The following is a 12,046-nucleotide window of genomic DNA, read 5'->3' as shown; positions in this document are numbered from 1 at the left end:
GAAAGAAAGAAAGAAAGAAAGAAAGAAAGAAAGAAAGAAAGAAAGAAGGAAGGAAGGAAGGAAGGAAGGAAGGAGGAAGGAAGGAAAGAAAAAGAAATCCCACATTCTTTCACATGTGGAACATCATTTAAAAATACATCTGTATATGTTTACATACACGTATGGATATATATGCCATGAAATCAAAATGGAGACAGTTTAGAGGGACCAGCTGGATGAAGGACAAGAGAGTGTAACAGGCTGTGTGTGGTTAATATAGGCAAAGCACAACGATATACTAGTCTTGATTAGAAGAGATCTGCCTGCCTCTGCTGCCCCAGTGCTTGGATACAGGATATTCTGAGGTCAGCCTGGACTACATGAGATATTTATCAAGAACAACAAAAACAACAAGATCACCCTTTCTGGTCTCCTGGGTCCCAAGAATAGCTTTTCTGCATATGCTGTATTCTTTGACTGTGGTTCAGGGAGCTTGGTCTGGGAAGACAGGTGCAGCAGGACCACCTAATTCTGTTTTCTGTAAGCGTCTCGGGTGATCCTGAGGCTAAGCTTTGAAAGGCAGGGGTCTGGCTGCGATTGGAGATTGAGTAGCAGGCAGTCTTCTCACTTTCTCTGCCCAGCACTTTTGAAAACCAAAGTACAGACTATCAAGAAAAAAAAAGAAAAAAGCTAAGAATCCAGAGAAATGGATGGCATCGGGTGGAGGGAGGCCTGGAAGTTTGCTGAGCAAGGCCGCTGGACTCCATGGCTCACCTCTAGGTACCAGTTGGGGCTTAGTGTGCGGGTGAGTCAGAATTAAAGTCCCAGGGACGGGACAGAAGCAATGGCAAGAGCTGTGGAGGTGTATAACAAAGGGTGCCTTCAGCAGACAAGCAGAGAAAGCTGGCCAGAGAGATGGGCCAGATTTGCCTGTCCCCACCTGTCATTGTGTGATCTCCGGTCCCAGAGACTCACCATCTCCCTCCCCCACCCCCCCACCATCAAGACCTCACCACATTCCCTGTCAGTCTGCCCTGGCCCGGCTTCCCTTTCCCTTCAAACTGCTTTTCCATTTGATCAGATTCTCCCCGTGTTGGCTGCTCTCACCCTCATGAACATGACCGATCAATACGGAAGATGGAATGTAGGAAGCACCCACCCACAACCAAACACCTAAAAGAGCTGGATAAAATAAAATCGGAAAGGTGTTTCTGCTCCTGTGCCAGGCTTGGGAAATGGGAGACAGCTTCGGGTTCCAGAAACAAAAAGCAGACTTAAAACCTGAGCGGCTCTCTAAGCCAAGTAAACCACAGGAGGATGGGGCCGGACATATGCTGAAGGCTGGAAGGGAATGCTGAGGGAGGGAGAGAGGAGAGACCCCGAACGTATGCCCTGTGGGGAGCTGGAAGGAGATTGCCTGTGTAAAGCCAAGAGCCAAGGAGGTCAGCTTTGTTTATAAATGTAAACTAAAGAAAATCTCATGCCGGTGTTTAAGGAAGGCAGCCTGGAAGGAGGATGCTGGGAAATCAGAACATGAAAGCTGTTTTGTATGGGGATGTGGGGTTACAGTGCGTTCTACCAGGGAAACACAGAAACTTCAAGCTGAGATATTAACTTTCAAATTGGTCTAAAGCTCAAGTAGTACCCCAGAGAGGAGGAAATAGGGCACCCGAGGAAGGAGTGGGCAGCAACAGACTGAACCCGCAAGCCATTCAGACATGTTTGTAAATGTACACTATTAGACCACAAAGGGCGTAACGGCTGATTTAGCACAGCCCTTTGAAGAGGTATAATCAAAATGCTACATAAGCATACACACAGGCTAGGAAGAGGGAATTAAGCTGGTGTGGTGAGCATGCCTATAAGCCCAGCAGATAGGAGGTTGAGGCAGGAGGATCACCGTGTGTTTGAGATTAACCCTGCCTCAGAATGGCCTCCTCCAAGAAAACCTCCATGAAATAAAGCATTCTAAGGCTCTTGTTTAAGTCTACAGGGAACTACCGACTAATTGTGCTACCAGAAAAAGCTGAGAGACATCTTGTTTTGGGACACTGTCTCCCTGTGTTACCCTAGATGTCCAGGTCCTTGCTATGAAGACTAGCATGGCCTCAAACTCACAGAAACCCACCTTTCTCTGCCTCCCCCTGCCCCCGCCTTTTTTTTTTAAGATTGTATTTTATTTATTATTTATACAGTATTCTGCCTGCAGGTGTGCCTGCAGACCAGAAGAGGGCACCAGATCTTATCATAGGTGGTTATGAGCCACCATGTGGTTGCTGGGAATTGAACTCAGGACCTTTAGAAGAGCGGCCAGTGCTCTTAACGTCCGAGCCACCTCTCCAACCCCACTTTCTTTTTCAACACAAGTCTCACCGTGTTTTCTAGGCTGGCTTCAAATTCCTGGAGTACTTCTATGAATCTATTTTTCTTTCTTTCTTTTGAGACAGGGTCACACTATGTAGCCCTGGGTAACCTAGATCTGGCTGTGTAAACCAAGATGGCCTCTGGCTCACAGAGATCTGTCGGGCCTCGGCTCCCGATTGCTGCCATGCCCACAGCCTGTGTGAGATATTTTTACACACCTCTCTGTCTGAACTTGTGAATTAAACATAGCAAGAAAATGGAAGATAAGCATCTGGAAGTTACAATTCTTAAGTCTATTCACGTATAAGATACATAACATATAAGAAAATAAACATCTAGTCTATGTATGCATGTATGCATGCATGATGGAGAACGTCTCGGTAGTCTAAGAAACTGGGCTGGGGATATGGCTCAGCATTGAAGAGCGCTGACTGCTCTTCCAGAAGATCCAGATTCAATTTTCTTGCACCCACAGGGCAGTTCACATCCATCTATAACTCCAATCCCATGGGTTCAATCCCCCCCTTCTGGCATCCACAGAGGCCACAGATACACATGGAGGCAAAACACCCATATACATAAAATAAAAGACAAAATGCAATTTGAAATGTTTAAAAGAAAACAGTCCAAAGCGTGAAAGGCCACTACTGTGGCCACATGTAGCAAATTAAGAAGTTAATAATGAGAACATACGCTCCCTCTAAAAAATACATTCAGAAAGTAAAAAAGATAACAAACCTCTTCTAACTAATACACAGGTTAAAATAAAAATTATGGGCTGGGTGGTGGTGGCATGCACCTTTAATCCCAGCATTTTGGAAGGCAGAGCCAGGTGGATCTCTGTGAGTTCAAAGCCAACCTGATCTACAGAGTTTCAGGACAGCCAGGGCTACACCAAGAAACCCTGTCTCAAATAAGAAAGAAAGAAGAGAAGGAGAGAGAAAGAGAGAGAGAGAGAGAGGAGGGAAGGAAAGGAAAAGAAAAAAGGAAAAAAATAAATTATGATGAAATTTATAAGCTATTTAGAACTGAGCAATATAAATTTAGTGTTTTCAAATACTAAATTTGAAAACTTAGACGATGGAACAATAACAGTATAATTAGATGGGGTTTTAGAGCCCTGAAAGCACACATTAAAAGCTAGGCATAGTAGCATGTGCCAGCATTCCCAGCACTTGGGAAGTGGAGTCAGAAGGGCTCAAGGTTATCCTTGGCTACACATCCAGTTCAAGGGCAGCTGGGATCACTTGAGTCTGTCTCCCTCCCTCACTACTTGTCTGCCTCTGTCCCTCTCTCTCAGCATTTATTAAAAAGTGGGAAATACTCACTAAAAATTAAAAGGCCAAGTTCGAAAAACTAGTAAAAATATGTTTAAATGTTAAAAATACAAGAAAGAGAAGTCACATATAAATACATGTTTGGTAGTTTAAATGAGAATGCCCCACATATGTTCCTATGTTTGAATAGTTGGTTCCCAGTTAGTGGAACTGTTTTGGGAGGATTAGGAGGTGTGGTCTTGTTGAAACAAGTGTGGCCTGTTGGAGGAGGCGTGTCACCAGGGGTGGGCTTTGAAGTTCCAAAGTCCACACCAGGCAGAGTCTGGCTGTCTTTCTTTCTGCTGCCTTCGGATCAAGACGTAAGGCTCTCAGCTACTGCTTCTGCACCATGCAGGCTGGCATACCTGCCTGCCACCACGTTCCTGTCATAATCCTCATAGACTAACCCTCTGAAACTGTAAACAAGTCCACAACTAAATGCCTTACTTTATAAGCTGCCATGGTCATGGTGTCTCTTCACAGCAATAGAACAGTAACTAAGGCAACAGGGTATTAGGAATGCAAATAAATAAATAACAACATAGAGAAAGAATGAACGTTTATAGAATTATAATAGCATGAGAGAGAATATATTGAGCCAAAATTTTGTAAATTTTTCATTTTTATACAATGGTTTATAAAGACTGACTCAAGAAGAAAAAAAATAAAAACCAGACTAGGTTAATAAACTAAAAATAGTTTAAAAACTTCTCCAATCCCCCAAAATATACTAGAAAGTTTTTATGAGCAACCTTTGCTAACCATTAAGGAAAAGATCACACTGCTTTATAAAACTGTTTCTAAGAACACACAGATAAAGCTATGAAACTCATGTGAGAAGTCTAGAATGAGCTTGATATCTAAACTGAATAGCAACTGGAAAAAAAAATTATGGCAAAAGCATGGTGGCACACACCTAGCCCTTGAGAGATAGAGGCAAAACAGACCAAAGTTCAAGGGCAACCTGTGCTACAACAGATCATGTCTAAAAAAATTATGGGCCAATATTATTTATGAACACATAAGTAAAAATCTTCAAGCAATAACTAGTCAAAGATTTCGTTTTTTAAAAAATAATACAACAGGGCTGGTTTTTAAGACGGCTATAGGGCTCCATATAACCATTTTTGGTTTTGTCTTCGCCCGAAAAAGCCCCGATTGTTAGCGGTGCGCTTCGTGTCTTGCACACCACTTCCTGTTTTATAGATTGTACTTCATAGCTTCTCTTGCAGCTAGGTACCCCCATGAGATGTGGTTACAGCAAATATGATGTAAGTGAAAGTGCTGTAATTTTCAGGAAGTCTTTTATAGAAGAAGACTCTATCCTCCTCCTCCCACCCTCCTTCCAACTGCTAAGAATACAGATGCAGAAAGCATAATTTTTGAACTAGACTTTTTTAGATATGAAGTAATAAATGAAGGTGGAAGAGCAATAAACGAGAAGGAGCCTAGGGTCCTGACATTGCCCATGTCAAGGCTACCTTTTAAAAGTGAGAAACACACTTGTTTATGACACTATTGAAACCCTGTATAGTCAAATTTAACCTAAGCACACAGTAGGATCAAGCAGAGATTATCCCAAGTTTGGAAGACTAGACCAACATGGAAAATTTATTCATATATTACACCACATTCCACATGGAAAAGGAAAGTCTAAGCATCTTAGTAGACTTTCAACATTCAATCAAATTCTACTTGATCTTACATTTTAAAAATGAAGATAAGGATGTAGCTCAGTGGTAGAGCTCTTGCCTAGCTTAGTCAAAGCCTTAGGTTTGAGTCTCAGCACCAGAAAGAAGGGGATGGGGATAAAGGGTTTCGGGTCTGTTTTTGTTTTGGGGGTTTTAGTGTTTTGTCTGTTTTTTGAGACAGGGTTTCTTGAACTCACAGCGATCCACCTGCCTCTGCTTCCCTGAGTGCTGGGATTACAGGTGTGCACCACCTCTCCTGGTTAAGGGTTTTCATTTTTAAAAACCCTTAATAGAGAACAAATAGAAGAGAATTCCTAAATAGGATAAAAATGGTACCCATCAAAATTTGTAACAAATGTCATCTTTAGAAGTCTGTCTTGGTTGCTGGAGAGATGGCTCAGTGGTTAAGAGCACTGGCTGCTCTTCCAGAGGACTCAGGTTTGATTCTCAGTATCCACATGGCAGCTCACAATCATTTGTAACTACAGTTCTAGGGATCCAACACTCTCTTCTGGTCTCTAGGGGTCCTGCATGCATATGGTGTGCAAATACACAAGCAGGCAAAAGTAAAAATTAAGTAAAGATAAATAAAGTGCATCTTGGGCCCAATGAGATGGCTCAGCAGGAAAAGGCTCTTTCTGTTGAGTCTGACTTTTGATATCTGAGACCCACATCTCAGAAGAAGAGAACCAAATCTTGTGAGTTACCCTCTGACTGCGCGTGCACGCACACACACACACACACACAAATAGCTCACTACCACTCACCAGGAAGCTGAAGTCCTATTTGATACATTATTATAAGAAAAAAATTGAAGCAATGTCTTACTATGTACCTCTGCCTGACCTGAAACTCACCATGTAGGTTAGGCTGGCCTTGAACTCACAAAGGATCTACTTGCCCCTGCCTCCCAAGTGCTGGGATTAAAGACATTCACCATCGTGTCAGCAAAGAAAAATAAAATTTTAAATACATATTTGAAAAAAAATGTCCTCAGTTGAAGAAAATAATTACCTATATAGAAAAAAAAATCCATCACAATTATCAGATACCCTGAGACTTGCTAAGGGACCAGCAAGGTTGCTGAAGAGAAAATAAACATTCAAAACTTACCAGCTCAAATATGCTATCACTGGCCAGTTAGAAACAACCTAGAAGAAAGGTCTGTGTAACAGCCACCGGAGTTCAAAACACCACCCAGCACCCTCCTTCAGGGTCATGAAATGCACCCTGGTTAGCTTTCATTTCCTCTATTTCTTCCCTCAAACCCATTCCCCATTTAATGCCAGTCATGACGTGGTGGTGCCCCCCCCCCCATAATTCCAGCACTTGGGAATTGGAGGCATGAGGATCAGGGGCTCAGGGTCAGCCTCAGCTACAAAAGTGAGTTCTAAGCCAGCTAGGAATACATGAGACGCTATCTTAAAAAAAAAAAAAAAAAGAAAGAAAAAAATAAAAAGGAAAGAAAATCTCCATCCAGTAGTTAATGCTTTTCTGTAAACATAAATTAAAGTGTGTCGTGTTGTTCCTTTAACCTTCTAATAGCTACTCATTACTTATAATTAGGGCCCAGTTCTTCCAGCCTGTGCCCTGGACAACCTGGCCCAGGCATTCTCCAACTCTCTCTCAGCACTGGCCACATGACCTTTTCCCCAGATCCCAACCCATGCCCATAACTTTTCACCTCCCCACACGCTATTCTATCTCCCCAAAATGCTTGCCCCCACCACCACCCTGAGTGCTCCTCACCTAGATACTCTAAGTTCACTTTATCCCCTCTTTTCTTGGTAGTCCCTCTAATGCATTATACCATCACATACCTGTTTTTAGTCATGGATTGTTGATACACTGTCTTGACTTCCCTCTAAGTTCTGTGGGGCAAAAGTCATGTCTTTGATGGTTTCCAGGGCATTCAATACACAGCCCAGGAGCTGTCAAATGCCAAATGCTCAATAATTACTGGTTGAATGACATCATCAGTGAATGACTTGGGTGCTCGCCGAAGGCCTGTGCACCATTTGCAGGATTCTGGCTTGTTAAAAGGAATGGAGGACCACCCTCCAGGAGGGACCAGTCTGAGTGAAGAGTCACAAAGCCTTCCAGGGAACCCATGAAGATTTGTGGGGTGGTTTAGGGAAGGCACTGAAGTCGGGAAGGAGAGTAAAAGCACAGAGCTGTATCCATCCTTGACTCTTACTCCTCTCAAGAATTCAAACCAGCTTGGCACGATGGCACATGCCTGTAATCCCAGCACTCTGGGAGGTCAAGGCAGGTGTATCTCTGTGAGTCTGAGGCCAGCCTGGTCTACAAAGTGAGTCCAGGACAGCCAAGGGTACACAGAGAAGAAACTCTGTCTTGAAAAACCAAAAAAGAAAACCAGATAATAATAATAATTTAAACCATGGTTTGCAAATGGACTTTGCCATGCAGTTCTGTAATTTTTGTGGCATATTAAGGGTTTGGAGGACAGCAGCTGCAGGAATAGGTAAGGCAGCTGGGTAGCTTTTTTTTCATCATCTCAAGAGTATACATACAGCGCTTCGTAGAGCCCCAGTAGTGGCTACGGTACAGGGGTGGACAGAAAGAGTGACTCCCCCAGGGACCCTAAGACTTAACCAGGCACTCAAACAAAACCACTTCAGGGGTTCCCAGGAACTTTAATAACCCTGGGAGGGTTGGAAAGCCCGGCAGTGGGCCTGGGATCAACCGTGAAGAAGTGCCACACAGGCTCTAGTTGCATTCCCGCCGTGGACAGAGTCTTAATGACTCCTATTACCATGAGGCCCTCGGAGCCAGCACCAAGGTTCCCAGCCACAATACTCAGGCTGGCTAGGCTGGTGTCATTGCAGCCCAGAGGACACATAGGGCCACAGTGGCACTGCCACCTGGTCATTAGAGAAAGCATCTCCCTACAGGCTTCCCAAAGCAGAGAGGACTCTTTCCAGGACTCCCTCCAGAGCTCACAATGTTAATTCTTCACCTGGAAATTAAGGAAGCAATGTTTCTGAGGCCACCTAATGCCAGAATAGTGGCTGCTGGCAATTCTAGTATCTCTGATTCACCACCGATTCAGGCACATAATAGGTACCCCCTACTGGTTAAATGCTTGTGCGAGCCAAGTGAGGAGGAGTGTTATAACTGCCAGGGACCCATGAGAGGCAATCTTCCTGTTTGTTTGTTTCTTTTGAGCTCATACACTTGTACACCCCAGGAAATAACAAGGGACTGGCAGAATCCTGTTATCTCCTGCTAAAGGACAATTGCCAAAGGCCTGCCCAGCACCCACCTATAACCTCCCCTGGCCCTTCCCCTCTTCCTTCCCCTGACCACTGTATCTCTTCTGCAGCCTCTGATCACCCGGGTTGGCAGGAGTGCAGGCACTCGGTGTAGGGTTGATGGACGCTGTGGCAACATTACCGTGTCCGGCTCCTCCCCAGCAGGAAGGTGTGGGGAGATAGCTCAGCGGTAAAGCTCTTCTCATGCAAGCACCAGGACCTAGGTCCCCTCCCCAGATCCCATGTGAAAAGGCCAGGTATGGTGGCATGTACTTGGAATCCCAGCACTGGGAACACAGAGGCAGGAGGATACCTGAGATCCAGTGGCCAGCCAGACTAGCCTAATCGGCATGTACCAGGTCATCAAGAAACCTTGTCTCAAGAACACAAGGCAGGCTGGTGAGACAGCTCAGTGGGTGAGGGCTCTTGCCACAAAAGCCTCATAAAATCGTGGTGGAAGGTGAGAAGCAACCAAAAGCAACACACACACACACACACACACACACACACACACACACACAAAGGTGTGGTCTCACTTCCAAGAAGACAGCAGGTGCAGGGACAGTAGGCCAGCCAAGAAATTACCCTATACATGACCTTGGCTCCCCGTTGCCCCCAGACGCCAAGGGCACCTGAGAGGCCCACCCTGTGACCTACCTCTTGTCCTCTTCCACCTGAACGCCAATGGAGTGGAACTCTCTCCGGCTCCTGTTCTCGGTGTCCGAGTCTGAGATTGTCTCCACCTGGTGGCGGGGTGGAGGCGTCAGTGGCTGTGACTAGCCAAAGAAATGCACGGACCAGAAGTGGCTATGCACCAAGCTAGCTGGCAAGTCCGGGGAAAGAGCCATTCAGGGGCAGCCTCGTCTATCAGTGAACAAGATGGGTCCACTTACAGCTCAGGGAAAGTTTGTTTGTGTCTTTGTCAAGGCCTGTGTATGCAAAAGTCCCTTTTGATCTCCCTCCATCCGGTCCCCAACTACATAGGAGGGCCAGAGCCTTGGATAGCAATATGCTGTCAAACGTACCTGCACCCCAATGGACGGCCGCCACTTCCGCTGCCGCGCCAGGCTCCGCAGCTCCTCCCGGCCAGGGATGGTCTTGATAATGAGTGTGGGGGGCTTGGGGCTGGCCCGGGGTGGCACCGGAGCCAACTCGAGGGTGCGTGCGCCCATGGTGGGGCCGTCCAGCCCGTCCGCGGAGCTGCAGCGCCGGGCCGGGCCCTCTGCTGCCGTGAAGCTTTCGTGGGCAGAGTCAGTGCTGCTCTGGGCGGTGATGGAGATGCGGGGTGGGGCCTGGCTTCCCGGCGGGATGGGGGGCGGGGCCTTTCTGAAGTTGAAGGCTGCGGACAGGGATGCAGACGGTAGCCCATCATCCCCACACAGCCACAGCCCCCACCCCACCCCCTGTGGTACGCAGGACCCTATTCCCCTGCCAAATTCGACCGGGAGCAGACACTGGGCATACTCACAGGAGCCGGGCCTCCCTGAGACAGAGGCAGGGGCAGCAAGGAGGGGTAGGCAGTCGTCGTCTTGAGAGCAGCCGGCCTGGATGGCCCGGAGGTAGCTGTGGCTCCGCATGCGGAAACAGCCGGGCAGGTCCAGGGCGTCCACGGCCTGGGACTCAAGCTCCCCAAACACGGACCCGCACACGGCCTCCAGCTGCTGGTTGAACTCCTCGCTTAGCTGGGGAGGGGGCCAGGAGGACCTTTACTGAGATGCTGGGATAGGATAGGGTCAACTAGGAGCTTTGCTCTGGAGAGCACGGAGGTCTACAGTGGCTCTGTGTGACTCCCCTCCATTTGGGGGCAGGAGGTTCCCCAGGCCTGCCTCGGGACCACTCTGGTCCGTTCTTCCTCTAGATACACAAACTCCAACCTACACCTCCATTCAGGGATGTTGTTGTAGGCCAGACTCTAGACCCCCCAACATTTGCCCCTCCACCTAGTCCCATCCCTGACATTTCTCTCACTTGACCCCTGCAGTGGGAACCAGGAACTAAAATCCACCTCCTGGCCAACTTCTGGGTACAGGGTAGATGGCGGGGAGTGAACACTTTTTACTAGGATTTGGTTTTGGTGTTGTTTGTTGTTTTTCTAAAACCAAGCTCACTGTCGCCCAGGCTGGCAGCAGAATTCAGAGCACTCCTCCTGCCTCAGTCTCCCTCAGTGGATGGGATCACAGGTGTTCATCATCATGCTTGGCTACGAACTGATTAAAAGCGATAGAGAGACCTTTGACAAAGGACAGACAGGTTGGGAACTGATGGGTACCAAGCTGCTCCTGCCTACACAAAACTACTAACCATGGCTCTCATTTAACCCACTGGCCACTGCCATGTCCCCACTTCCATGGATGTGTCTATAGCACAGCACAGGCACAAAGCCCCAAACCATCACTGCACATGGGAATAAACTTGGCCTTAGGTTTTTACTCAGTCAAAGCCTGGAGGTCCCAGAAGGAGCCACAGTGTTGACTCCGCTGAACTCAAGATCTGCCGCTTCCTGGCGGTGTGGCCTAGGAATGTGCAAATTCCTCAGTTTGCTCGCCTGTCCAGTGGGAGTGCTAAGACCACTAGCTTGTGGCTGCTGAGAGGACTGAAATCGACACGTAAGGCATTTGGAACAGATACTGGCGAGGTGTGAACCGTCTGTGGCATGTGGATGGCCCAGGGCCTACCTGGTAAACACAGGCCGACGTGCTCATCAGAAATATAACACTGCTACCCCTGATCCCAAGAGAAGCCCCCACCCCGGCTGACGGTTATGCAGAGGCCACTGGATGGAGTCACGGATGAGGGTCTCAAAAACATTCTGGGGGGTTTACAGCGGCATTTTGTGATGTCTCCTTGGGAAGATCGGTGTCACCACAGTGATCTGGGCCTGCAAACCTGGAAGAGTGGTGTGGCCCCGGCTAGAATGCCACTCAGCATTTCCCTAACTCAGCCTTCCTCAGTGGTCTGTGATCTCGCTAGACTCTGCCTTGGCTACATCAGGGATCTCTAGCACCATCTGCCAACAGGAGATGAAGGCTCAGAGAAGCAAATAAACTGTCCAAGTTTGCCCATCTGGCAGGCGGTAAAACTGAATTGCAACACCTTGTTTCTTGGGTTCCCGGTAAAGGTGGTAAAGGTCATTCATTAGAAACTCCTGGGGAGTTTGTGGAGCCTGCCCTCAAGGTAGAGGTGACACTCTGTGCTTTTACCGCTTAGAAACAAAACCGCTGAAGATGCCCAGTGAGTGGCTCTCGTGTAGACCCGAGGAATGACACGGGTCTGTTTGGCCTTCCTGAGGCTTTCCCCAAAGCACCTTCATTACCAGTGTGCAGAAATCCAAACACTGTGCAGAGGCTAGATCCTTAGCAGTTAAGTTCTCAGGCTCTCCCAGGATTCCTGTACCTGGCTCAGCCCTCCTCTCCAGGGCATC

The 12,046-nt window shown here is 47.3% G+C and overlaps 1 protein-coding gene across 3 annotated transcripts in view; it reads right to left on the bottom strand.

Moving 5' to 3' along the window:
- Positions 1-12,046, bottom strand: part of Dlgap3 (DLG associated protein 3) — a 64,799-nt gene that overhangs the window by 10,613 nt on the left and 42,140 nt on the right. For all 3 annotated transcript variants that reach the window (XM_055611394.1, XM_055611392.1, XM_055611393.1), the window contains exons 6-8: positions 10,094-10,307; positions 9,651-9,964; positions 9,283-9,368 (exon numbers count right to left, since the gene is read on the bottom strand). In XM_055611394.1, the coding sequence (XP_055467369.1) occupies positions 9,283-9,368; positions 9,651-9,964; positions 10,094-10,307 (614 nt within the window). The remainder of the gene's footprint in view (positions 1-9,282; positions 9,369-9,650; positions 9,965-10,093; positions 10,308-12,046) is intronic.

Source organism: Psammomys obesus, unplaced genomic scaffold (genome assembly GCF_907164565.1).
Source record: "Psammomys obesus unplaced genomic scaffold, mPsaObe1.curated_primary_1811, whole genome shotgun sequence".
In the NCBI taxonomy this organism is placed as follows: Eukaryota; Metazoa; Chordata; class Mammalia; order Rodentia; family Muridae; genus Psammomys; species Psammomys obesus.
The sequence above is the reverse complement of the archived record's forward strand: the minus strand, read 5'-3'. Positions and strand labels throughout refer to the sequence as shown.